Here is a 25,568-nt window from a genome sequence, read left to right on the forward strand (position 1 = left end):
CACAGCTAAGATAAATTCATCTATTTATTTATTTATTTTGTTGACTTGTTTTCATGCCTTTTATCTACTACTGCTCTCCTCCCTTCATCCCACAGTTACCTTGAGCCACCCCAAGTACACATGAATTGCCTTTGCTCAACGCATTAACGCTGGGTAAATAGGAACATGTAATGGCACAGTTGTGTGCCTACAGGAAAGACCTAAATGCACACAAAGCATGTCACTATTCCTCCTTACTAAATTTTGTATACCTGAGAAAGATTTGAGGACAGTATGTTAAGTTTTGGTGATTGGAAGCTTTGTGAAAGAAATAACGCATCGCAGGGCACTTAATGTCAGCATTAATTTAATGCACATTTCTTGTAAGCAAGTTACTGTACTGTAAGTTTTAAGCCCCATTTCATGTGTGAATGAAAACAGCTCTCTGGTAGACATACTGAGATGCTGAATGGCAAAAAACAACCAACCAACCAAACACCACAATGACTGAAATATTTTTATATAGATTTTCTGTTGTGTGAACTCAGAATTAGCCCCTTCAGTGAGATGTAATTCTTGTTTCTTTTTTACTGTTTGACTACTAATTAAAATAGACTAGGTAACACATTTGTACAACTTCATCACTATTGTTGAGGTGTATAAACAAAACTAAACTACTGCTTAGAAAAACCAAGTCCTTGTCGATGCCTAAAATTTCATATTTTCCATTTTAACTTATATGTGCTAACAGAACGTTGATAGCGGCTGTTCTGTTTGTAGCTTGTATTTGCACTTAGTTACTTTTTATTCTTGAATGTAGATAATATGATGTGCAATAATATTGGGTTAATAGAACAAGGTGGCATTGCTTTTTGAAACTGCTCCTCTGTGAAAATGACACTCAATTGAACAGAAAATTTTCAGCAGTAACTCAAGTAAGTGAAGGGTGTTTGCTATTGCAGTGATCCATCCAAACATCCTCCAGCTATGCAAGCAATTACAGCCAAAAAAAAAAAAAAAAAGAATAGCAAGAGGATTGATACATGTAATCATGTCAGCATTGACAGTATGCTAATGAAACTCTGAACTCCAAAATAACAGTATTTTAGGTAATGCCTGAGAAAGCACAGGCTTAGGGCAAGTTTTAGACAGTTCTTATGCAGACTTAGTTTCATGCAGAAGAGAAAAAATGCAGCCTGCAGCCTTCTTGGCTGGTGGACCAACTGCAATGCAGATTCACCATCTCACTTTTCATGATTTTTTTTTTTTCCCAAAGGTAGCAGCAGACAAACCTAGGAGAGCAGGGGGTACCCATGTTCTGCTGGTGAGTTAAAATCTCCAAGTCCAAACCTCCAAGTGAAGTCTGAGGATTAAACAGGATGTGGAAGCTTTTTTTCTGAGCAGATCTCATCTTCTCACACAGGCTCAGCAGTATTATTGTCACCCAACTCCACATACTCATTATATGCCTTTAAAACAATTATTTTCTTTTATAGAATTAAAAAAGATCCTCGCTCCTTAAAGTGAAACATTGCCTTTTTTACCGCTGATTTCCTTCTTGTATTAGCATTGCATACTGCCACCTACTCTTGATCTAGAAAATGTAGATGTATTTTTTGACTCTTATCTATATACTGTAATTGAACTTGACATGCATGAAAAACACTGAATTCAATAGTGTATTTTTTCAGTTTATCTCATTCTTCACATATCTTAATATCTTCCCTCCTTAGACAGCAGGTGTTTTTAATGAGCAGTTCATAACAACGTCCAAATTCTTTGCTGTTATAATCTTCAATTTCAATCTAAAATGCAGCAATAAAAGCAAATTGTTCAAATGACTGGCTTTAGTATTGCTTTGTTTTCAGTACTGAATCTCCCATAGTCTCTATATGCTGTGCAGTCATATTGCCATTACGCTTTTCTGCACTAGCTGTCAGCCTTCTCTGATGCAGATGTCCTCTATCACACATATCAGAAAAAAATTTGCAGCGTGACACACACATCACCAATTAATTTTGATTTTACTGCAAAATTTGGGAGAAGGAGCATTAGACTGTTCTGCTTTCTCTCTCATTCTCTTACTTCTGTATTTTCTAATCTGTAATTAAAAGCTTGCTTGCTCCCTCTTTACCCTTTAGTTAAAAACAAAACAAAGAGATAGTAATATTTCATTTTATTTGATAGAAAGTTGCTTCAAAAATATGATTAAGTATATACATCCTTATATGCTGTACATACAGGTACATATACAAAATATACATAATAGCAAACATCCTCCCGTTACATTTTATGGATGGTAGTTAATAATGTGAGATAGAACTTACATCACATTGTCATACCTGCTTTCATCTTAACCCTATCTACAAGGAATTGATGGACATGAGAGATGAAAAAGGCTAGCAGATCGCTTCAGTCATACCCCATCCCATCCAGAAGTTACAGTGCATTTGATTAGTGCCTTGTTCTAATGAAGGTAGTTTGCAGCACTTCCCTTCAGAGGTATTCAGCTGCAAAACTTGCCTTCAGATTCTTTTTTTCCTGGCATTAACCCCATTTCTAATTCTAGAAATCTTCCTCAAATAAAGCTAGTTTTTTTTTTCTTTTTTTTTTTTTTAAATTTTTTCCCTTTTTTTCCCCCTCCATCTTGATTCATTAGTTGCTTGTTTGCCAAGTATATTTGCCATATAGATTTACCTGTTAGTACTCTCTGTTCTGGGAGAAATATCCTCAAGCGTGAAAGCTATAACCCCTATAACCCAAGTGTTCTCTCTAGCAGGACGCTGTAAAACTGGAATCAGTCAACAAGGAGGAAAAAAAGTACCACTCCTCCTCCACAGGCAATTACAGGGTGCATGACCGCCAGTTGTGCCCCTGGGACAAGTGGTATTAGAGAGCTCAAGAGGAATTGCCCAACTGCTAGGGGATTTCTGGTACTGACCCCACAAGGAATGCTCTGCCTCTTCACCTACCCTCTAACCAAAGAGCAGCATACCAAAATCTAGACAGAGGGAGCAGAAGCTGGCACCTCTGTCCTTCACTAGTTGCTTCCAAGAGATAATCCTCCATCCCTTGACTGGAGGGATCTGTCACCCTTACCCTCAGGACCTGATGTTCAGGTAAGAAAGCCACAGCTGCCAAACCAGAGTAGCAGCAGCAAAAGGGCTGGGAGAGAAGCCATGGCCTCCACAGGCTATCCTGGAGGACTCTTCCCTGAGCTAAGAAGAAACATGCCTTCTTTCATTGTCTTTCCACCTTCTGGAGGTTAAAAAGGAGCTTCTTTCTTGCAGACATCTTGGGAAGTGCAGTTTCATTGCCCTGATAACATTTTATTCTTTCTAAATTAACAGCATCCTTAAATACCTAGAGTACTACTTCTTTTCTGTTCATGTGGCCCTGTGTTTTCCAGCCCTGTGCTGGTCATAGTTTTCATTCACTAGGATTTTTTTCTGCTCTGTTTTTATACCTCTGTATCTCTTTTGTATTAGTATGCAATAGCTTTCTCTAATTGGTAAAGCAGTCTTCCATCAGCTGTCAAGGTGAAAGCAAGGGAATTAAGGTTCCTCTTATAAATTCTTTTGGTGTTACTTTAAATAATATAGTGTTTTTCTAACTAAGGGGAACTCTTCTTGTATTCTTTGGATCAAGTTTATATTTTCTGAAATACAGTATAACATGCATATATTTAATAATATCTTAAAGATATTAATATGCCTTCATTTTTTTTCTATGCTGTGGGATTTTCACTCATTTGAGAAAAAGGTTCCCAGGCTTCTACTCTGCTTGCAGTACCTCTGTTCTCTGTTGCTAGGCCCCATAAATACTATTTCATTTTAATTTCATACTACTCCTTCGTCTCCATCGAAGAATTGGTACGAAGCACATCCTGTTACTCCTTATCCGAATTCCTGAGGTCCTGTCTGCAACCCTGGTTGGCAGAGGGCGCTGGTGAACTGCTGGAGAGATGAGGCTCCACCTTAGAAGAAGTGGGTTTGAAACGCTCCTGCTGACCTTCTGTGCTGGGAGGTGGAGGAGTCAGACGGCTGTGGCTCTGCTGAATTTGTGCAGCAGCAGCTGGTGAATCATCATCCTGCTGGTCTTGAGTGCTGGGAGGAACAGCTGAAGGGATGATGCCCTGAGGAGCAGCTGTTGAACCACTGTTGAGACAGTTCACAACTAAGCTTGCAATGTTACCATTCAACGTGCAGTGACTACTGGTCTTAGTTTCCAAGCAGCACAGTTTATTAGCTAGTTAACCAGTTTGCTTCATTTACACATTCCCTTTTCTTTGTTTTACCTCAGCCTCATGAAACTGAGATGATGATTTGTCTGTCTCAGATTTTAATCCTAATTCCTTCTCTCAAATCACACCTGTGTTCTGGGGAAAGATAGAAGAGGTGAACCCACAACAGAGATCATAACTGCAGCATCACCAGGCTTTGATAGTTTATAATCAATTTGTTATTAACTTCTAAGTTGTTACTAAGGTCCTGCACAACAGGATTTTTTTCTTGAGGTGAAGCAAAGGTGGAACTGTGACACTGTGAGCACTTTTAAATTTTCCTAATTTTCTTGCAGAGGAAACCTGTGTCATCTGAGTGAAAGGAAAAACCACCATTACCTTGGGGACAATAGTGTTTAAATGCTTTTACAGTGAGGAAATTCTGAACACGTATAAAACTGCTCTATTATAAATGCATTCTAATAAAAGTCCATTGAAGAGAGACTATGCAAACAATATTCACATTGGTTTCAGTGGATATTGGGCTGAATTTTACATAAGCACGTATCAATGACAAAGACATTTCTATTTTAAGATATTATGTTTAAGCTGAAAAGGTCTTCAGGCAGTATGAAACAGCAACCCAGAACTGTATTTGTGCTAGCTCAAGATCCTCCTGCCATGACTAAGGAATACTGTGCCTGTACAGCATAAGACTCATAAATTAGCAAAAATCATGGATTCATCTGATGAGGAGAAAGATCATATATATATTTAACATTTAATATTATCAGAGAAGATCAGGTCTGTCTTTCTATGCTGTTATTTTTACCACCCGTGTCAAGGACAGGGAAGAGCACTACAGTGAATCAATGCACACTGTATGCTACAAATGCAGAGGGCCTTTGTTTTGCAAGGTCTAGAAGAAAAACATTAACACACTCAACTTATTCTAGCCAGGCTGGTGCGTTTGTTTATTGTTACCAGCTAAGAAAACCCGTGTGTGTAGATTCTTCCTATAGATATGATCCGAGTATTTCTCTAGTAGTAATTCATAGACCACAGTAGTAATTAAAAAAAACAGACCACAGTAGTAATTTAAGTCCATGGAGTACTTCCAGGTGGCTTAGAGAGGAATTCTAATAGTGAAGCACTGCTACTTATCAAGCAATGGTGCTTGTAACAGTCAAATATCTTGTGTTTTGTTATGCAGTGTATTACAGTATAGTATATATTTGAAACACTTGCTATAACTAAACTAGGAAGAAGTAATGTATTAGTTTGGCATGGGAAGTCTAAGAACAAATCTGTTCTCCCTGATGTCTCACTGATTTTATTCTCTTGTTCTGTTCTTCACAGCATTCCTAGAACTCTCTCCACTCTGTTGTATATATACACATTATACATACACATACACACATGGAGACATATATATATACAATATAACATATACAGGATATTCTTCTCTGTAGTGGCTTAAGACATGCACCATCATATTTCAGTATGAAGTTTTTAAACTAGTGAATATTCCCTTAAGGGGCTGGAGCATCTCTCATGCAAGGAGAGGTTGAGATAGCTGGGATTGCTCAGCCTAGACGGACAGGATCACCCTGAGCTCTCTCTGTACCTCATGGGAGGGTGTAGAGAAGATGGAGCCTCTTCTCAGTGGTGCCCAGTGACAGAGCAAGAGGCAATGGGCACAAACTGAATCAGAGGAGGTTCTGGCTGAACAGTTTTTCACTGTGAGGGGCGACTGAGCACTGGCAGAGGTTGCCCAGAGTGGTGGTGGAGCATCCATCCTTGGGTATATATTCACAGCCCAACTGCAGACAGCTCCTAACAACCTGTCCTAGGCAACCCTGCATTGAGGAGCAGGGGTTTGACTAGAAAAATCTCCAGAGGTCCCTTCGAACTCCAATTATTGTATGCATGTTTCACATACATGGAAACAGAGCTATGCTAATAGCTGACTTCACTGGCAGTAGGGATGAATTGAGCAGTTTTAGACTAGTCTTGTTTGCAAGGTGAAGTACATGTATGCCCAAAATGAAAGAGAGGTTATTAAATAATTCCTTACCCCAATAATTTAGACTCTTCTGTTGGTACAAGAATGCTAATCCAGCTCTCCTACAGTAATTTTATCAGTACGAACTAAAGATGTATGATTTTCTTTATCTTTACTTGTGGGCTAATTGAGGCACAACAGCTGACAAGAAAATGGAATTGCCTGGTCTCTTGAGAGACTACAGCAAATAGTAAAAAAGTAGATAATGTCAAATCTGAAATGGACATATTGATCAAAGTAAATCCATACATTTACTTCTGTCTTCTCCTCCTGTAATTTACTAGCCCTGTGCTTCTTTGCACAGAATGAACAACTTTTTTTGTGCTGTAATGCCAAGCTGCACTGCTTCTTTATCACATACTCTTTGTACAAGGCTATGAAAATACTTATTTGGCAATGCATATGTGAACATGCATCTTCATGATAATTTTAAGAGTGCTTTTAGTTTTTGTTATTACCAGGTAGCATATAGAATTCCACATTGCAGGCTACAACTGTAGTAGATATATTTTAAGACTTACCAAAAGCCATGCTTCTGAAAAGCACCTGAGTTAAGATCTTTGCCTAAAATTGGCTTCTTGGTGCAATTGTTCAGTTTTTGTCCCATCATTCGCCTAATTAAAGCATCATCTGTGTTTGGAAACAACTGTTTCGTGATGCCTGCAAAACAAAGAGATGACATATATGAGGCCTCCAAACCAGGGAGACCACAGAGGCATGATCTAAAATGCAGTTATCGCATCTTTGAAATTTCCAGCTATTTCTGCCTTAGCTTGTTACTTTTCTGTCTTTACTCACTACTTCATCAATTTTGTCAGCCCTTGCCTTTTTTCTCTGCCTTCTGTATGTTAAGCCTGTTCTTGGCATACTCAAGGAGAACCCCAGGAGAGATTCCTGCAATAAGTGTGTTTATCTTCTCTCTGTTGTTCTGTTTTTGATCAGAGAAGCCTATTCTTGTGTGTTCCCCTGCTTCTGAATCTTACAGGCTTTGTTCATTAATTTTGTATTTGCAGATAATGCCTCCTTCCCCTAAAATTTCCCTTCTGTTTTTCCTCTAGCTGCACGGTTAACTTTTTTTGAATGCAATGCTAACAGGGTTTAACATCAGGAATGAAATTTCTGCTCTTCTCCATTACCCTCACTTCCCTTGATTTTTTTCCCTTTCATTTAATTTTGAAGTTTTACAGTTTCTATCTTCTTTAACCGATCTCATCAGCTAAGTCTTTTTCTACAGTCCTAGAATTCCCAGACATTCCTTGTTTTTCTTCTTCTCCCCTATAATGTTGGCACTTCCCTGTTTGAACTCAAGAGAGTTCTCATTAGGGGAATTTGTTAGGGGAACCTAGCAAATTTCTTTGACTTCTCTGTTAAGCTCCCCTTCTTCACTGAACTCTCTTGCAGTATGCCATATTCCATGGTCTGATTATATTCCCTGTTTCTCTCCTCAGTTTTGCCTAGACCCCTCCCCAGAATCCACCTTCAGAGAAGTCACTAGTAGATCTTCTCATCCCAATAAATCTTTTTTATTTTTCTCATATTTTATTCTGAAATTGTCTCATCTTAACTCCTCAATATTTTCATCACCTTACACATTCTTTCCTTTTCTATTTTGCCTTTGGGACTTTTTCTCTAGGTAAGTTCTTAAGGAAAAGAGGTTTACACAACTGTAACATCAATACCCTATTGATAACCCTACTGATAGCTGGCCAGCTTTAACACAACTACACACAGGTTGATGAACTGAAACCAAGTTGGGGAGAAAACAGAGAACAGGGGTAGTAGTCCAAGGGAATTACCATGGGGAAGAGATTCTGGTGCAAGAGCTTGGGCTATGTTGTTAAGGTATTAAGCTACGGGCGTGAATCCAATAGAGATCAGGCTTCGTGTTTACAAAAGAGTTTTCTTTAAAGCTGCTACTTGCATCTGAGATGATTCTTTCCTATTCACCAAACATCATCTGCCTTAAACCTCAGCATAAAACAAATTTTGTTTGCTTCTCTGATCGCTGTTCCTGTCTCCTATACTTAGTGTCTCATTTTGCCTCAAGCACTATTTAAAATGTCAAAATTTATAATGTTCGATAACTTCAGAATATAGCAAACACTGTTTTAAATCTGATCCGAGTGTGTCCTCTCTGTGCCTTCCCTCTTCTTTATCTGTTATCACCATGCTCCACATTAGACCATTGCAGATTAGCTCTTCAATATCTAAAAAGTTTATTACTGTTCCTGAATGGTCACTTAAAACACAGAACTCACACAACAGAAACACCGGAACTTAGTATTTCACTGTCAGGATTTGTAACCGATGGGTTAAATAACAAACAAGGAGACAAAGAAGAAAATATAAAACAGCACATAACCTGAGTAGACCAGCTGTTAAGTATCAGTGCCCCTCCCTCAGAGAAAGCCCTCTGTCAAATCAGTGCCATATTGAGCAACGTTAATAAGTTATCACCTATGATTTCCTGAACTTCATTCTGATTCATAGCAGGTTTCGCTGCTTTATCCTTTGAAGAGGAGGATTTTGCACCTGTCAGGCTGTGCGTAGCCATGTACTCATGTGTGTAAAGTGCTTGCATCAAGTCATTTATAAACTTTTGAGGTTTGCTCTTGTTACAAAGTGCAATCTGCCACTTTTCGATCTTGAACTGGAAAACAAAATTGGTCATAGACATAACTATTGCAGTTCACTAGAAATATTATATAGTATTATCTCTGAAATATTTTAAAGCATATTTTCTTTCTTTCACCACAATTTCAGAAGCAATCCCTGCAGCTGTGCACTTGAGATCAATTTTTAAACTTGCATACCATTCATTGTTTGGAGCTGTACACATATATTGATTTTTAGTTTTTTTTTTCAGAATGGAGCAGCCTAAGGACCCCTGTTCACCCCTAAGCAGTCCTTACTACTCCCTAGTAGAGACAGGCCATTTTCAGACATACCTAAATCCTTCTGCTTGCACTCCATGCAGGCTGAATGTGGTCCAGTTCTGTCCTGGAATCTGTATAGCCTCAGGAGCACAGCAATATGCCTAAACTAATATTTCTGCCTCTGAACAGACATGCCCTAAGAACTGTGACATCTGGTCCTAGGCTTTGAGAGTGATTTCAGCACACCACGGTTCTACATCCAAAATATTTGAACTCTCCTAATGTGCAATTTTGAGTCACCTCTATCAAAGTAAGGCTAGATTGCTTAGAAATTTTGGTCTTTATATTTCTTTGGCTAGGTCAGATTTTGTGTATTGCAATATCTAGTCAAAGCATCGTACCTTGATAATTCTTAATAGAATACTTTGGTTTTCTGAGACCCCAGTAACTATACTTTTGATTAGGTCTTCATATTTTTCCTGTACAGCCTCCGACCTCGGATTTCTCATTTATGTTCTGCTATAATTATGGAGAACAAGGGGTCATCTTCATTCAGAAACTATGTATATGTGTATTTCTGCTTAATTGTTGGCCAGCTTCAGGAACAAGAACAGAAACATACAATTCTCCACTTGCCTATTAACAGTTTAAGCAGATTGCTGCCATTTTTCTTAGATTACCTCTAAAACACTACCGCTCCCTTTTGGAATCCAAAACATTAGTCTGGAAGTTACCCCTGGATCTCAGTATTTAACTCATGAATCCACAGATGTGCAAAGCCACTGAGATCAGTTTGAGAGTGTACCAGCATGCTGAATTAAGCCTAGTGGTTCTCTTGCTAAGAGCCTTCTGTACAACAGGAGCTCATTAATCACGTTAACAACTGGATCATGATAAAAATGACTTTTATTGATGCTTATTTTCATTATACTGTAACAGTAAAATTTGTACTATATTGAGATTTACTGTTTATGCCTGAAATTATCTTTAAACTGACCTGTTTTTCAGTCTGTTGCTCCTCATCTTCTCCATTCAAAGTTATTGGTGAGCTGGAGTTACTATGCATAGCTGCGTATGTATCTGCTAAAGAACTGTTAGACGCTTTCCAAACAGCATGTGAATGAAGACTAGATGTAGATGTTGTCACTCCCCCTTTGAGCAGTGCTTCAGCCATTCCTACCAGTTCCTCAAAATGAGTGACTGCCTGTGGCAACACTGAAATCAAATGGAAAATGATGGGTAAAATAGTAATTAAAGCTTTCAGTCCCCACCCATGAAGATCTGGCCTCTGCTTTTAGAATATGATCGACCGGTTCTCTGCAAGGCTGAGAGGAACCATTAATTTATTTCCATCAGGGCACTAAGCTTGCTATTTTTTTTCCCTTTTTGTTTGCAATCTCTACAAGTCTGTAAAGCTACTGAATATAGGCCACAAAATGGTATGTCTAATATTTGCATGCTTGTTTCAAAGGAGTCATGTAGACTGCATAGATTTTTTCCCCCTCTTTTATTCTACAGTAAATATATTTTCTAAAGCCCTTTCTCTGAAAAAATATTTGTTTTTAAATAGAAACTTTTATTTAGTTCATTAAGAAGAATCAATTCAGCAGAGCAAAAAAGGATGCACGGGATAAAGAATCAGCAAGATACAGAATCACTAAATTATTTTAAGACTGTAAAAGACTAACAAAACTGCTTAAGATGCAAAGGAAATGGTATAAATATGTAAGGAAAGTTGTCAGATGTTAATAAAATATTTAATATTCAGAAAAGTGGAGAAGAATGATTCAAGTCAAGGTGAATAACACATGCAACACATTCAGGTGGGCAATGAAACTGATAAGCACTCACAAAATTGTATGACAAATAAAAAAAAAAGAGGTATTAGGCAGTCTAAGGATGCTATAATGCATCGACATGGCAAGCAGAAAGCCCTCTTTAAACCTTATTCATCCAGTAACGATTTGAAACTTCAGAGTCTGTCTTTGCTATCCCAGAGTAAGGGACAAGAACAAGTAAGAGGTGCTTCAGATATGATCACCAAGTGATTAAAGGTTCATTTATAAAAAGACAAAATGGCTCGACTCTGGGATAGGACACAATTTTTTGTACCTAGAATGAACTCAGTTTATCAATAATGAGGAATTACCAATGTAATTGGAAATGATATTATTCCAGAACAAAGAAAATCTCAGGAGAGCAATAAAAATTCCTTAATAAATGATGTTAGTTGGAGTGGTCAATGGAGTATTTGAGTTTAGATGATGGCTATACATGGCACACAGAAAGGTTCTCTTGGCAACTGTCAGGAGTTACATTTTTCCATTTCTAACTCTATGATTGCATGGCCTCCACGCAGGCTAGTTTTTTCTAAGTGCTGCTGGAACTGAAGGCTGCTATGTGTCAAAGACTGTGGTGATAATCGTAGGCCTTGATCATGTCAGGAGCTTGAGCATCCATAATTCCCACCCAAATAGCCTCCTATAAATCAAGCTTTTCATGACCTTCAGGCTTTCCTCTTAAAAAAAAAAAAAAAATCCCCTGACTTTACCTTGAAGCATTACCAGGGACTGCCTTAGGCGGCAGTTTTCTCTCATGGTGTCTGTCAGCTTTCTCTTGAGACTTTTTATTTTGGCACACAGTTCTACCTTGGATAGTTGAAATAAAGGCTCTTCATCATCACTGCTGCTTTCACTGTACAGAAAGTTGCTTCCTGAATATGGTTCTCTCTGAAAGAAACAGAACATGCTATCTACAGCAACAACAACATAAAAATAAAGCATTAAACCTACCATTAAAATATCTACCTAAAACAGAGTATTCCATTTGTACACAGAATATACAAACAGACTTGGTGCACTGTAATAATAATTGTTACTGAACATAAACATTACCATTCCTATTAAAATTCAAAATGAAATGTCAAAGCAATACATAACTGTTATGTACTTCCATGTTCTCTATTCACCCATTTTCTGATGTGGTTTTAGAACCATTAACTTTACTAAAACATTTCCGTTTGCTTTTCCTTAATAGATTAAAATTGCTGAAGATGAGATGTTTACCTGTTTGTTAATTAAAGATGTTTCAAGTTGACTGAGGATGTTGGCAGGGGCAGATGCCTGAAATGATTTCTTTCTTTTTATATGCTTCATCATCTTCTCCTGTAAACAAGAGTGTAATAGCATCTTTGCATTCGCATGGAGACTTTCATTGTAATATCTCAAGGCATGCTATAAACTTCTATTCACTCTGCATGTAACACTCACAGTTAGTATTTACGGAAAAATAAATCCCAATGAAAAGTTAATAATACGTGCTTTCTTTTCCCGCATTTTGTCACTTTAGATCTCAGGATAACACAAAACCTGGTCCCTACTTTGCTTACACAGTGGTCAGACATCCATCCCCTGGGAGAAAACGTAGTGGGGCTATACAGCACCCGAAGACTTGAATAATACTTTTCTCGCTGAACAGCAAAGAAGAAAATCCATTGGCCTGATTAATCTGACAGGTTATCATGCTGAGGTATCACATGAAGACTGCCTTTATTCCTACCATTACTATTGGCATTTAGTGCATTATACTATGAAGAATCAATATTTACAGTCTATTTCATTACACGACGAGCATACCAATCTCAGGCACACAAAGGCAGAAACTCACCTGTTCTTTATCCAGGTCACTGTCTTCACTTTCTGAGAAAATCATTTCTATTCTCTTCCTCTTGCCTTTTCCAACAACTTGTATTTTTGTAATTTCATCTGCTTGTAATATCTTTTGCATCATTTCCACCAACTCTTGGGGGTCATCTGAAGCAAAGATAAAAAAGGCCAAAGAAAAACAAACGATGTAGCAATACTTTACAACTAGATTAAAATCTCCTATCAGTCAAATACTCTGCAACTGCACTTACCACTCATGTACACAACCTTCACTAGGTGCTTTTCTGTCTTTCTTTCTCCCACAGGCCAGTTTACTAGCACATGCTCATTTGGTTTCAGAAGTCTTTCTAGTTCACTGTCATCACTGGGAAGATCCTGAATCCACGAAGTCTCTCCAATTTGGAGCGAGTTGTCATTTACAAAATCAAACAGCGTGAATTTTTTCATTGTTAAATGGTTTTCTTGTCACACAGACACAACCTGCAGGACATCATAGGAAAAACAGCTGTTACCGTGTCATCCCACAGGAATGTTAGAAGAATACTTTAAAAAGTCTCCCCAAAACCATTTATTCCTGGATTTTGATATTTATCTTGTATGAAAACATCTTGGGTAAGGAAGTGAAAACTAGCCAAACGTCATGTTTTATCTCCCCTGAAAGATGGGAGATGGTCTGCTCTGTACATTAACATAAGTAAAATAATTATCTCCCAAAATATGCACAGAAAACGTCTTTTTCTCACAGAACAATTGTTTCTATAATACTACCATGTCTAATCCATCTCCTGCCCATGATCTCTATTAGCACATTTGCCCCAACAAGCTTTCAGTGTCAGTGAACCCTTAGCATCAGACTAAAAGATACAGGTATGATAAAAACTTCACCTAGGGTGAGGGAAAGCACTCGCTCTACGTGCTATTAAAAGGGATGCGTGACTTCCAGGACTGCATTAATCATCCTGAGGGCACTGAGATCTACCATTGTGGCCCCATAAAAAACAGGCCAGAACAACCCAGGACAACTGACTGGATGAGGGATGACACATTCTGGCAGTGGAAAACTTGATGAACAGAAGAAATGACAGGCTGAGGACTGGAAGTGAGCCGGGCTGCTCCATGAAGAGGAACAGCAACAAAGAAAACCCACACCCAAATACACAGATAAATCCTTCGCTTATGTGAGATAATATTGTAAAGCAAAGGACCACTTTAATACCTTTTAAAGCACCGAAGTTGTACACAGAGAGAAGGAAACAAGTAATACTGTGTGTTTTATTTTTCTAATTAAGCTGATACGCCTTACATGAAAGTGTGAAATGTAATATACGTTCTTAAACTCTACTGAAAATGTGATCAGTTCATGTAAGTGCTTCCATTATGCTCGGAGAAGATATTTGCTACTTGAAAATTCTTAAAACGGATAAAACCAATAAATAGAAAAACAGATTTTGTCAAGCCTTGGCCTTCTTTCCGACAAACATATGATTTGGCCTGTCAGTTCACAGGGGTGAAATAATTTTGTAGAGCTGCAAACTCATGAATTCCCAGATGTGACAGTGGGATTCGTGATTTACTTGGCCTCAATCAGTCGGAAGCAAATCTAGCGCCTCACGCAGAGGCTGTCAAAAAGGTAACTCGGAGCTAGGAGAGGAGAATTACATGGGGCTGTCGTGTCAAAGTGAGAAAATCTGGCTGCAGTGCTGGAGGAAGCAATGTCAATTCATCTGCAGAAGCCCAGCTTACCACTATTCGCCATGTCTGTGCTAAGCCTCCAAAAAGCTGGCTTTTCACACAGGTGAACTTGTTAATTTGCACAAGACAACCGTGCTCTTGTCACCATGTTTACCGATACAATGAGGTAAGCAGCATAAGAAATCGCCCTTAAAAAGGAGAATATTAAATCTCACTTTTCTGCAGAACGTGTCGAGTACGATTGCAGTAGGATTCTTAAGTACTGAACTGCTAAAAAAAAGGAGACTGTTTGCAGGAATTCACATTAATTTTCTTTAAAGAAAAAATCCATCCCATGTAAATCCTGGAGGGGAGACAGCCTGAATATCTATGCCTAACATGAATCACTGGAGGCCTAATTCTGCCACTTATCCATGCTGGGTGGATCCTCGCCCCACAGAAAGGAGTCATTCAAATGAATAAATGCACAGATGCAGCACGAGCCAAAGGAAGAGAAGTTCCAGCACTGACTTCAATAGGTAAGATCCAAAACGAAATGGCATGTTTGTTCAAACAGCAACATACCAGATTTAAAACAACTCATATATTCTATCACATTGAACATCAGTATTTTTCCTTCTTTTTCAAACTGCTCATGCAGCACAAAGATGTTGACATCTAGAATCAGAGGGCAGACACAGCTGATAGCCCTTTACCCCTGATCAAGCCAGCACAACAATCCCCATCACCCAACTTTTCAATTTTCAAATGAAATACTTCGAGCTTTCCCGTTTGGCCCTTGACAATCCTGAGCTATTTCATTGCTCTCCTAGAAGCCCACATAATGCTCACAGAGTTGTAGCAAAGTTAGAGCTGCCAGTGTGCCAAGATTAACAGCTGATATTAATCTGCTAACCTGTATTTTTTAACATTTCCCTGCTGTCAGGCTGTGTCTCTGTGGTGTCCCTCATTTTGTACTCAGCCCAATACTCTGATGTTTGTGGTCTGTGCATGTGCAGGTTATCAAGTCAGCCAGATAAGCACCAAACACACAAGGGATTCAAAGCATGGAAGAGCAGTGATGATTCCCCAAAGCCCTGGAGCTATTCACATGCACACGGTGACCACTGAGCACGTTGGTAGGAAGTCTTAACAGTTTTCAGGAGGTATTGGACTCACGTAAGTTATACAGCTTAGTAAGGTCAATGGATATGTCGACTTCTGGATGTTCAGAGCCCACAACAGCAGCATGGGGTGGCTGGTAGATGCTGCGAGGCATATGGCCAGTGAAATCCCTCTCAGTCTTTACACCAGATAAGCTATCCAAGGTGGAGGAAAAGAGAGGTGTGCATGTCCCTGAAGCATCTGGATCCATGAAAAGAGCTCCAGGGCACGATGGCAAGACAAAGAGGAAGAGCTGACAAATCCAGCCCGCTAGTCAAAGCTAGGGAGAAGTTTTACCTCGGTCCTTGCAGGATGCAGAGCTCAGCGATTTGTCTGCATGATCTATAAAGCTCTTCTGAGCTGTCAAGATTCTTGCCTGTGGTGGGAGGGTGTACTAGTAAACAGCTAAACTGATTTCACTGGGAGTCTTAACAGCTGCCAAGTTAAAATATAAGCTACATACGATGCTGAGAGAAATTAGGAAAGGATTTCACAGAGTCATGGGAGGAGGGATGGGACCAATCCATCCCTGCAGCTCCTGAAAGGAGTCAGAAAACTTCCCGGCACCTTTATGAGGCTTCTGCTCAGACCTGTTGTTGCAATATTTGGTTGTTAGTACTTTTCTGTGATGAAGCACGGCTTCAGCTCCCTCAATATACATTAATCAAACTATATCTTTTCCCAGAATTTATTGTGACAACTCACGGGCCCTAGGGATAATATCTAGCCGTCTGCTGGCATCATCTCCAGCCTGTGATTAAAGGGAATGGAAAGGTAGAACAAAATGTCTCTAATGAAGGAAAGGAACAGTAAAATACATCACTTACTGGAGAAGTCCGGCAGTGTTTTCTCACCCTGTCCTCTCACTGGAGTCAATGTGAACCTTGCTTGAGTAAGGACTGCTGCAGATGCCTCCCTCTAAAACACGTCCTTTACCAGAACAGATTAAAGGCAAAATATACTGTATCATCACGGGGAAAAAAATAAAAAAAATCTGTGGAGTGGGATTAATCTCACTGAACTTTTACTACCTTGAAAATGAGAGGCTGTCTAGCCACGCTTGGCTCTCTTCTGTCACTGCAGAAAGAGAGGTGATTCATCTCGCCCTAAGACACATCTCAGAGAGCCGATGACTTACTGTCTGTGGGAGCCCATTCCTCTCCGCTGACTACTCAGTGACCATACCATGTCTCCTTACAGAAGCTGCTTGGGTCCAGCCCCTCCTATATTCGCTTTTTCTACTTTTGAAGCTGCAGGATAGATTCTGGTAGAACTCCTGATATATGGAGCTACGAGGACGAAGAATGAAGTCTGCGGAAGTGTATCTGGTTCTCTCTTTTAAATCCTTCTTACACAGTTCTACCAGTCATCAAGTAAGATTTCTGACACTGGGCGCTTTGTTCAGTGGTTTAATTGGAAGATACTTAATCGTTCGCAGACAATTGTTCACCCAGCGCACTAAGCCACTAACCACAGAGATAGAATTACATGACCTTTGAAAGCCACTTGTGTTTAAGTTGCCCAGTTCTGCTGTGTTCTCCATTTGAAAACGCCAGCTCTTTATTTGAGAAGTACTGAAATACCAACTTATGATTTATCGCTGTTCTAAGACGTAAATCTGACCTCACTTTTTCTAAAACCAAGGAATGTGTAGAAGAAAAAAAAGGAAAAGGAGGAAGCCATTTAATTTTAGAGCTCTGCAGATGAAACATTAATTGGACTTAATTTTTACAAACATGTTAATAGCTCACACTCGGCGCAGATGCCACAAATTTGCAGACAGGATATTGTTGCTAAGCAACCCAAAAAGCCAGAACAACAACAAAAATACCCACAAGAGTCATTTAAAGACATATCTCACCCTTTGACTGACATAGTCTGTTCCATTCAGCTTGAGAGTTGGCAGATGGCATGCTGAGATCATTATTTCTCTTCCCTTTCAGCAAACGCAGTGTAAAGTATTACAAATTTACACCATGAGATTGTAGGCCTACTCGATGGGTCTGATTCTGCTGGGGCTTAAAATAAAAGCTTTGCCACTAATTTTAGCAAAACAAGGAACTGTACCACAACTGTGCAAACACGGTTCCATAATAAAGTACTGACATTTTATATCACCTACCCTCTAAGTCCACACTTTGACAACCCCAGTTTTTCTTAGAGAATAAAAAAAAAGAACATCACAACTCTTTACTGGACTAGAAAATCATCCCTGTCACACAAAATTATTTATTTTACTTCTGCACGATTAGTAGCAGTATCAAATTTGGGCTGAGTTACTTGGATTACTGCATTTCATGCTGAACTTGCCAGGACATTAAACACAATGCTGGTACAAAACTCTTGGGCTACACTAATGTGTCAGAATTCCTGGTTCTCCACAACAAATTTATGAGGGAAAATATTACCTTATTTAAATACATTATACGCCCTTTTGTAGGTTCAGATCTTATTCCCCTGAAACCGATGGAAGATTTCAGTGGAAACAGACAGCGTCAGAAAAATGCAGAAGTGTTTTTATTGCTCAAAATATTTCAACTGTGGTATCTTAGTCATTTCAGGGGAAAGTATGACTTAAAAGCACAAATGCAGAGTATAGATTTTCTTGTCATCAATACGACTCTGTTCCAAATTCAGCTAGAAATCTTGGGGAGCATCTGTAGGAACACTGCTGTAGCTGTCAAGTTTGTAAGTGCACGGAAATGACCCCACTTGTCTTCCACTACCAGGAAGGATAAAGCTACATGATTCTTAGTACTAACAGCTCACTTCCTGCCTGTAGATCATTACCCTCACAAACCAAGCCAAGGAATAACCTCAGATACTTTTCTAAGAAGCGATGGGATTTGTAGTTCAGCAACATCTGGCCTTATTTACATAGCTTGTCTCCTTGACTTCAAAGCCTCATCAGCACTTGCAATCCACATGATTACATGCAGAATTTGGCGTGTATCTTGTCCCAAAAGCTAAAATCCATAGGTTTGGTCCACAGAATTCATAAAGCAATTATTATTTTTCATAGTAGCATCCTTCATGCTGTGAGCTTTAGCAACCTGCAAGTTCTTTAAAATAATATCAACACCCAAATATGCCAAAGATCTTCATAGGACTGTAGCTTAAATTACAAGTTTGAAGAAGTTGATTGGAAATGTTCTAATTTCCACATCAAATCACGTACTCTTCTTGTGTAATACTGAGTGACAGTAAAAGAAGAATTATGAATTTAGTGAACAGATATATTTAATATCTCTAGGAATACCTAACTTTAGTTCTAACTGATAATTTCCTCAGCTAACACTGAAACATGGTGCTGATTTTACTAAGTTTCAGGACAGCAACCTGAGATCATTATTGGGCTTTTAGGACAGGAATCAGTTGCTGACATGTGCAGTTATGGGTGCACTGGGTATCTAAGTTTTCATTGTAATCAGAGGAAATTTAGAGACCAATTTGGCTGCCTAAACATAGGTGTCTAGTGCCAGTGTCCTGAGCTGTTCTGCTTGGCCTTCAGCAGCTACTCCGGCTGTGCTAATCTCCCATAGGTCTCTCCTCACAACTGCCATCCCTTTGTAGATGCCTCAACGCAGAGAACCTCCACCAGTCAGAAGAGTCAAGTCCCTATTGAATGCAATCAAAGACACGTGGAGAGCAATCCAGCTCCTTTCAGATGCTCTAAGGCCCAAGTTGCCTAAAAACAAATGTATGGTGCTAAGGTATAACAAATTGTTATGCCTATCCTCTGAGTGCCCCTTCTTATGGGCACACAGCTCACATAGGGCCAGGACCCTGTTCCAGGCTCATGAGGACAGTTACTAACTCCAGGTATCTTAAATGGCATGAAATGTAAAAATTTAGGGAAAATAATTATGCTCTGGGCTTCAGTGATTGAGCCAAGTTTAAATAGGAGCTTAGATACCTCACCCGCTTGTAACTGCTTCATGAACTGAATCACCCCATCCATGAAAGATCCACATAAAGATAGCAAGGTGCCAAATAAGATGCAGGGAGTTGCCTTAATTCTCCATCGTGGATTAGTATCTTTATTAGATAGCTATTTCACAGCTGACAGTTGGAAAACTAGCATCCACTTTCACTTGCTTCTTCACAGACACCATGCACAGCAAAATGTACTCATATACAGACCAACAAAAATAGCCTATTTATTGAACTGGAGGAGATACCTAAGCTACTGGAATTTGAATAGTCACGTGAAAGCTCTCTCCATGCAAGTTAATATATCCAAACTCTTAGATGTAGTAATTAGTCTGGGAGGAGAAACAAATCAGCACGGATCTATAGAGTTCAACAGCTGGCCTTTCTCGTGATTTGGCTTGGGTAATTCAATGTAATGCATCTTAACAGCTCCCAAATGATGAAGGTTAAAGAGGAGCAATGTGTTTACTTATTTTGTCTAAATACATTTATGGGAAGCTGATGTCATCAGGGGAAATCTGACCACACGCAGATCTGTGCAGAGGTGCAAAAACTGTGCACTTGCTCTGTGTGTCAGCCAAGCAGGCAAATACTATTTTCTTAATGTATTCTGAAGAGATGTGTAAAAGGCTGAAAAAAAAATCAGAAGTACTTTTCATATGCAACTAATACAGTTTCAAATGGGATTTGTTCAAAGAAACCCACTGGTGATCCAATGTGAGAGTCTGTAAGAGAAGGCATCTGATTTTTTTTTGGTGGCATAAGCTATCTTGTATCTCTTGATAAACTGTGCTGCCCCAAAGCGGTACTATCAACGATCAACTTCAACTATCAAACTTCAACTATAACAGCACAGAAGTGAAAAAACATCTAGAAATTCCAAGCCTGATCTTGGGTCAGTATTTAATACTCCAGTGGCATCTTAACTCTCCCTAGTCAAACGTCTTTATTGGCTATCATAGGTGAGTGGTGATAGATTAGAAGTCATGCCTGATAATACTCAAAATACTTGCTATTTTACTCCAAAGCTCTTACTCAGTCTCTCTGGTTTTGCTACGTACTAGTAGGAGGGAATTAAATTTATAATCTCCTGTTAAAATATAAATCCTTATTGCTATTAAAGGTCATGAGCTAGAACAAGAGACACCTATGTTGTCCTCTTACTCCAGGGAATATTACTGCAACCAAGATTAGTTCTGAATGCACTTAGGAGAATTTATGGGAAGGTATTTTCCCTGCGAGGATAAAAACCTTAGACCTTATTGTATCTATTTTTCCCCTCCTGTAAAATTAAACGTCCTTTTGGCACTCGCAGTTCAACCTACCTTTAGAAATTAAGGCAATAGTGGAAAGACCAATACTGTATATTGGTCTGAAGGAATCCTTAAGCAACTTCCAATTATATACATAATACTAATGAGGTGCAATTCCCTCTGGGATGCAAGGCCATATTCAGATTGACAACTGCTACATTAGACACTGCCAAAAATGAACAGAGAACAAATTTTAACCAAGGACAAACGGGCAAACCACTGCTGTAATGAAAAAAAAAGAAAAGCCATAGGAGCTTTAGCAGTATATTTCCATCTAGCTCAAGATCAGCTTGTCGGTCTGCAAAGTCAATTTATGCCCAGAGAATTCCTGCCAGCATTTTTCCAGCAATGCTCTATGCTGTGAGTTCACAACTGCATAGCTCCTACACCATGTGATTTACAGTCAGTCCAATAAGCAGAGGGAATCAAAATATCCGAGTTGTGTGAGCTAATGAACCTACGAAAGAAGAACAATTACCTCAGCATACATAAAGGAGACAGGTATTTGGTTTTCCATCGTCACCTGAAACACCTAAAACTGCAAAATTTTCCAGTTGTGTCTGGGGTCTGGTCTGCAGCACTTGAATCAAACAGCTTGGTCTTGTGTGGACACTATATCACTTGCGGCTTAGTTTCTCTTTCCAAAGGATTTGAAGCAATAATATGTATTTACCTAACTTTTGAGGATATTGCAAGAATTAACTGATGTGCCATTGAAATATATGAAGCATTGCATGGAGCAAACAATTTAACTCGTTTGGCAGAACAAAGATTTGCAATAACCTTGATAAACTTAGAGCATACCATTTCATATAACGGATTTTTGAAACCTGATGCTTTTATCAAGCTGGAGATTATTACTCTTTCAGCTGAAAAATGTATTTTATTAGATTTAATCATCTACCAGGAGCTCCCAAAACATATTCTCATACATCATACTAAAACTGATAGAGAGCACACTGAGGACAGTATGTGACCCGTGAACTACAATGCTGAGAGGAAATGTCAATTATGTCTTTGAATTAAGTTGCTAACACCCAGACACTACAGTACTTTATTTACTTAGGTTGCTTCTAGGTTCCTGGTTGATTAGGAAAAAAACTAAATATTTTGTTAAGAAGTATTACATGATTAGAGAATCCTTCGAGCCAGTTAAGTAGTCATTTAAGCAGAACATTTTACTTAATTATAATTAAGTAGTAGAAACACAGTCTTTAAAGCACATCTACATTCCGGTGAAAGGAAAGACCTTACTCTTTCACTTACTTACTCAGCTAAAAATTTTACTTTTTTGCTACACTTCCAAAATTGTATCTTGTGTAAACTCCTGTTCTTATGTCCATACCATCTCACATGTGACTTTCCTTTGGCACACTGATACAGGGAGTCTTGTAATTGTAAAATGAGGTGCACACAGCCTGAACCTACAGGATCAGAGTGGTGCCTTCTCAGAGATGTTAAGTGCCCTTGAACTCCACAGCTCACATCGCAGGAGGTCAGATCTTTGTTGATGTGGGTTCTCCATTCAAAATGCTGTGATATTTTCATTTTTTTCCTCCTTTCAGCCCAACCCACTGTACTCAGCTACGGTTTTTAGTTTCTTTTAGTTTCTAAGAGCTGCTGCACCTCATGTAAATTATTGAGGTATATCTACTAGTCCACAGATTGCATTGCAATTCTGCATACTGGGCAAGGGTGAGGGAAGAAAATATCCCTGCTGTCAGCATAGGCAAGACTGTTAAGTCAGGTCAGGCTATCATGAGACTGGGTGAGAGAATACTTTAGGTCAATACTGACTTGTTTCCCTGCAGGAAGGCTGCCGTTGCTGTATCACATTCCCTGCTCAGCTCTTCCATTATACTGGAGAATTTTGATGTACAGGTTGCTGCTCCCTTGCTTCCTACAACATTGTAAAGTAAGGTAAGAAGCTGCACTGTGGAGTGACTGCAACCTGAGGAACGTCCTCCTGTCCTGCCCTGTCCCCTCTCACTGCAAATGTTTGTGGGTCACCTCTTTGTGGAGCCTCTGCTGCTCAAGCAGATATCGCTGCTTCCTTCCTCAGTGCTGCTCAAAGGAAAGGTTTCTTCCAAGCTGCCTGCTGCAAACTGCAGCTCTGTCTGTGACTTTGTGGCTGGCTGCTCCGCTGCTCTATCAGCCCTACCAAAACAAGCATCCACAGGATGCTACCTCCCACCTTCTCGCATCTCTGCAAAAGCGCAGCCACATCATGCACACCCTGAAATAGCAGGAGTAGTACCCCTTACTGATTGATTTCAGGGTCAAAGTCTGTAAGATCCCTCCAGACTCGCTTCAGCCTCTCAACAACTCAGATCTCTTTTCTGACCTGCCTTCCCTCACCACATATTCTTGCCACAAATAGTCTTAAAAACTTGGTTACCTTATTTCACTTCCTCTTCTCTGAAACAGCTTCCTATTCACCTCCGGGATTCTCCTTCTGAGGTCAAATCTCAGCTGAGAGCCAACAGCTTTCTTTTAACCTTCTCTCTTCATTCCTTTTCTCTTCTCTGTTTCTCATTCTTAAGATTTATGAAAAATTTCCTGAAAAACATTCTATAAAGGAGCTTATATTAAAAAAAAAAACACCATACATATAAAACTTATTATAATTACTCTTTTTTACTATTTCGAATAAGCTAGCTGCATATTGTTTGCTTATTTTTAACATGAAATCACTTCATCTACTTAAACTGTATTCACCACGGAAGTAACATTTTAACCACACTCCCCATACCCACAGCATTTATAAAAAAAAAAAAAAAGAAAAGAATAGTAATGAGCATAAAGAAAGCCATAGCAGCAGTTTCATATGTATGAGACCATTGACTCAGAAGCCTAGAGCAGTAGCTTGCTGAAAAAATCACACGTCAGCATTATTAAATGGTATTCTCTTCAGAATCTGAAAAAAAATTAAGCTGTTGTCAAGTAATTTATCATAGCCTTTTGGCAAATCGTTACCCTCTGGACACCAGTGCACCTTAAGTGTTAGAAAGGAAAAGCTGTAAACCTTCAACAAGCAGGGTGACTAATTAGAGATCTGTCACTACTCTAAATGTTGTTCTTGGATAACTGCATAGAAAAGGTGAATTCTGCAGATAATTCCCTGAGTTCTCTGCAGTTTACTATGCAGCCACCTCTATGCTATGTTTTTTGGAATACCTCCTTATGAAATATAAACCGGTGCAGAGCGAGAGGTGCTGAAAAGTTTCTTGTCCCTGCAATAGACTGCAGCGAGACACTGCAGCAAGGCTCCGCGCCGCTGGGAAGATCACTCCGATTCGCTTCATGTTCCAGCGAGGTGACACGAAGCGGTTTAATAATCTCCAGGTAATCTGCATTAAAACCATTTTACTGCAGTGTACTGCGGTATTAGGAGAGCTCGGTATCGCGTCACATGACACAACACAACCTCACAGCATTTGTGAAGGAAAGAAAGCTCTAAATCAAAAGCTGCCATACAGCAACTTCCCATGCTACCAAGTCAGATGACAGCCTGTTCCGTCTCAATATGTCGGTGGATGCTATAAAATGGGACAAGATTCCTGGAATAAAGCACTGCAGACCCAAAAACAAGGCTGTTTTGTTTCTTTCTTAAAGTAGCCACCAGAGCTGGCGTCACAGGGAATCTCCCCCCAAAGAGGCTTTCCCTAACATTTAGGATAAGGAGTCACAGTGACATTCCTTCAGCGATACGGGAAATTTAGCAATACACGGATCATCTTTTTCCCATTCTTATTTAAGCTACCACAGACGCGCATCCCTCTCTCCCTGCCCTTCCTGCTTGCGTATTTTGCCATTTAAATTCTGATATATGCTTCCATACATCTTTTACGGCCATCCTATAAAGCAGAAACATCCCAATGTTATCCCGTATGCTTCCATGTATGCTTTATGGCCGTCCTATAAGCAGAAACACCCCAATGTTATCCCAATGTTTGCACAGAGATTTTCATTATTTCTGTCCAGCTTCAGATCCGCTCCTCCCGCGCTCCCATCCAAGAGGCACGAAAGGTGCACGAATCTTGCCACAAATCGACCTTAACTTTTTATTATTATTATTTTGTACACTGCTGTAGTGCGGAGCACCCCGGAGGTGCTTTCAGAGGGTAAAAAATGTTATTTTTTTCATCTTTTTTTGCAGGGAGCAGCGGGACGCGGGGGCCCCATCTCCTCCTGAAAGCCGGCGGGGGGCGGAGGGGGGCGACCTCGGGGGGTTCCCCCGGGGCTGGAGGGGGGTTAGGGGGGACACCGAGGGGCTCGCTGCCGAAACCCCAGCCCCAAGCAGAGGGACACCGAGAGACCCCATCGCTTCACCGGGGGGCACCTCGCAGCCAGCCCCGGGGGGACCCGGCGCAGTTAGCCCTCAGCACGCCATCACCTGTTCGCGGCGGCTCCTTCCCCTCACGGAGGAGGGCCGGGGGGCTCCCCTCTCCCCACCGAGGGCCGGGCTGAAGCTGAGGCGAAGCCGAGGTGACACCGAGCCGGTGTGAAGCCTCCCCCCCACCCCTCCACCCCCGGTACCTCGCCGCGGCCATTTTCCGCCTCCCTCTGCAGCGGCTCCAGCGCGTGATGTCAGCGGCCGGCCCCGAGTCCCAGCCGCGCCGGCGGGGCTGCGAGGTGCCCCTTTCCTTCCTCCTCCTCCTCCTCCTCCTCCTCCCTCCC

The 25,568-nt window shown here is 40.1% G+C and overlaps 1 protein-coding gene across 4 annotated transcripts; it reads right to left on the reverse strand.

Annotated features, from left to right (window-relative positions):
• Window positions 1-2,146: 2,146 nt before the first annotated feature.
• Window positions 2,147-25,540, reverse strand: BEND6 (BEN domain containing 6). 4 transcript variants are annotated; one of them, XM_082758221.1, is made up of 11 exons: window positions 25,428-25,540; window positions 23,287-23,459; window positions 16,470-16,572; window positions 13,059-13,287; window positions 12,809-12,954; window positions 12,208-12,306; window positions 11,694-11,871; window positions 10,140-10,357; window positions 8,724-8,916; window positions 6,788-6,926; window positions 2,147-4,136 (listed from the first exon to the last, which is right to left on the reverse strand). In XM_082758221.1, exons 4-11 carry the CDS (start codon window positions 13,252-13,254, stop codon window positions 3,869-3,871), a joined length of 1,437 nt encoding a protein of 478 aa, XP_082614347.1. In that variant the 5' UTR covers window positions 13,255-13,287; window positions 16,470-16,572; window positions 23,287-23,459; window positions 25,428-25,540; the 3' UTR covers window positions 2,147-3,868. The 4 variants fall into 4 exon arrangements, with proteins under 4 accessions (XP_082614347.1, XP_082614346.1, XP_082614348.1 ...); XM_082758220.1 differs by lacking the exon at window positions 16,470-16,572; XM_082758222.1 differs by lacking the exons at window positions 23,287-23,459; window positions 25,428-25,540 and adding an exon at window positions 17,504-17,647.
• Window positions 25,541-25,568: the final 28 nt, after the last annotated feature.

This window comes from Aythya marila (assembly GCF_965140915.1).
Source record: "Aythya marila genome assembly, chromosome: 3".
Lineage (NCBI taxonomy): Eukaryota > Metazoa > Chordata > Aves > Anseriformes > Anatidae > Aythya > Aythya marila.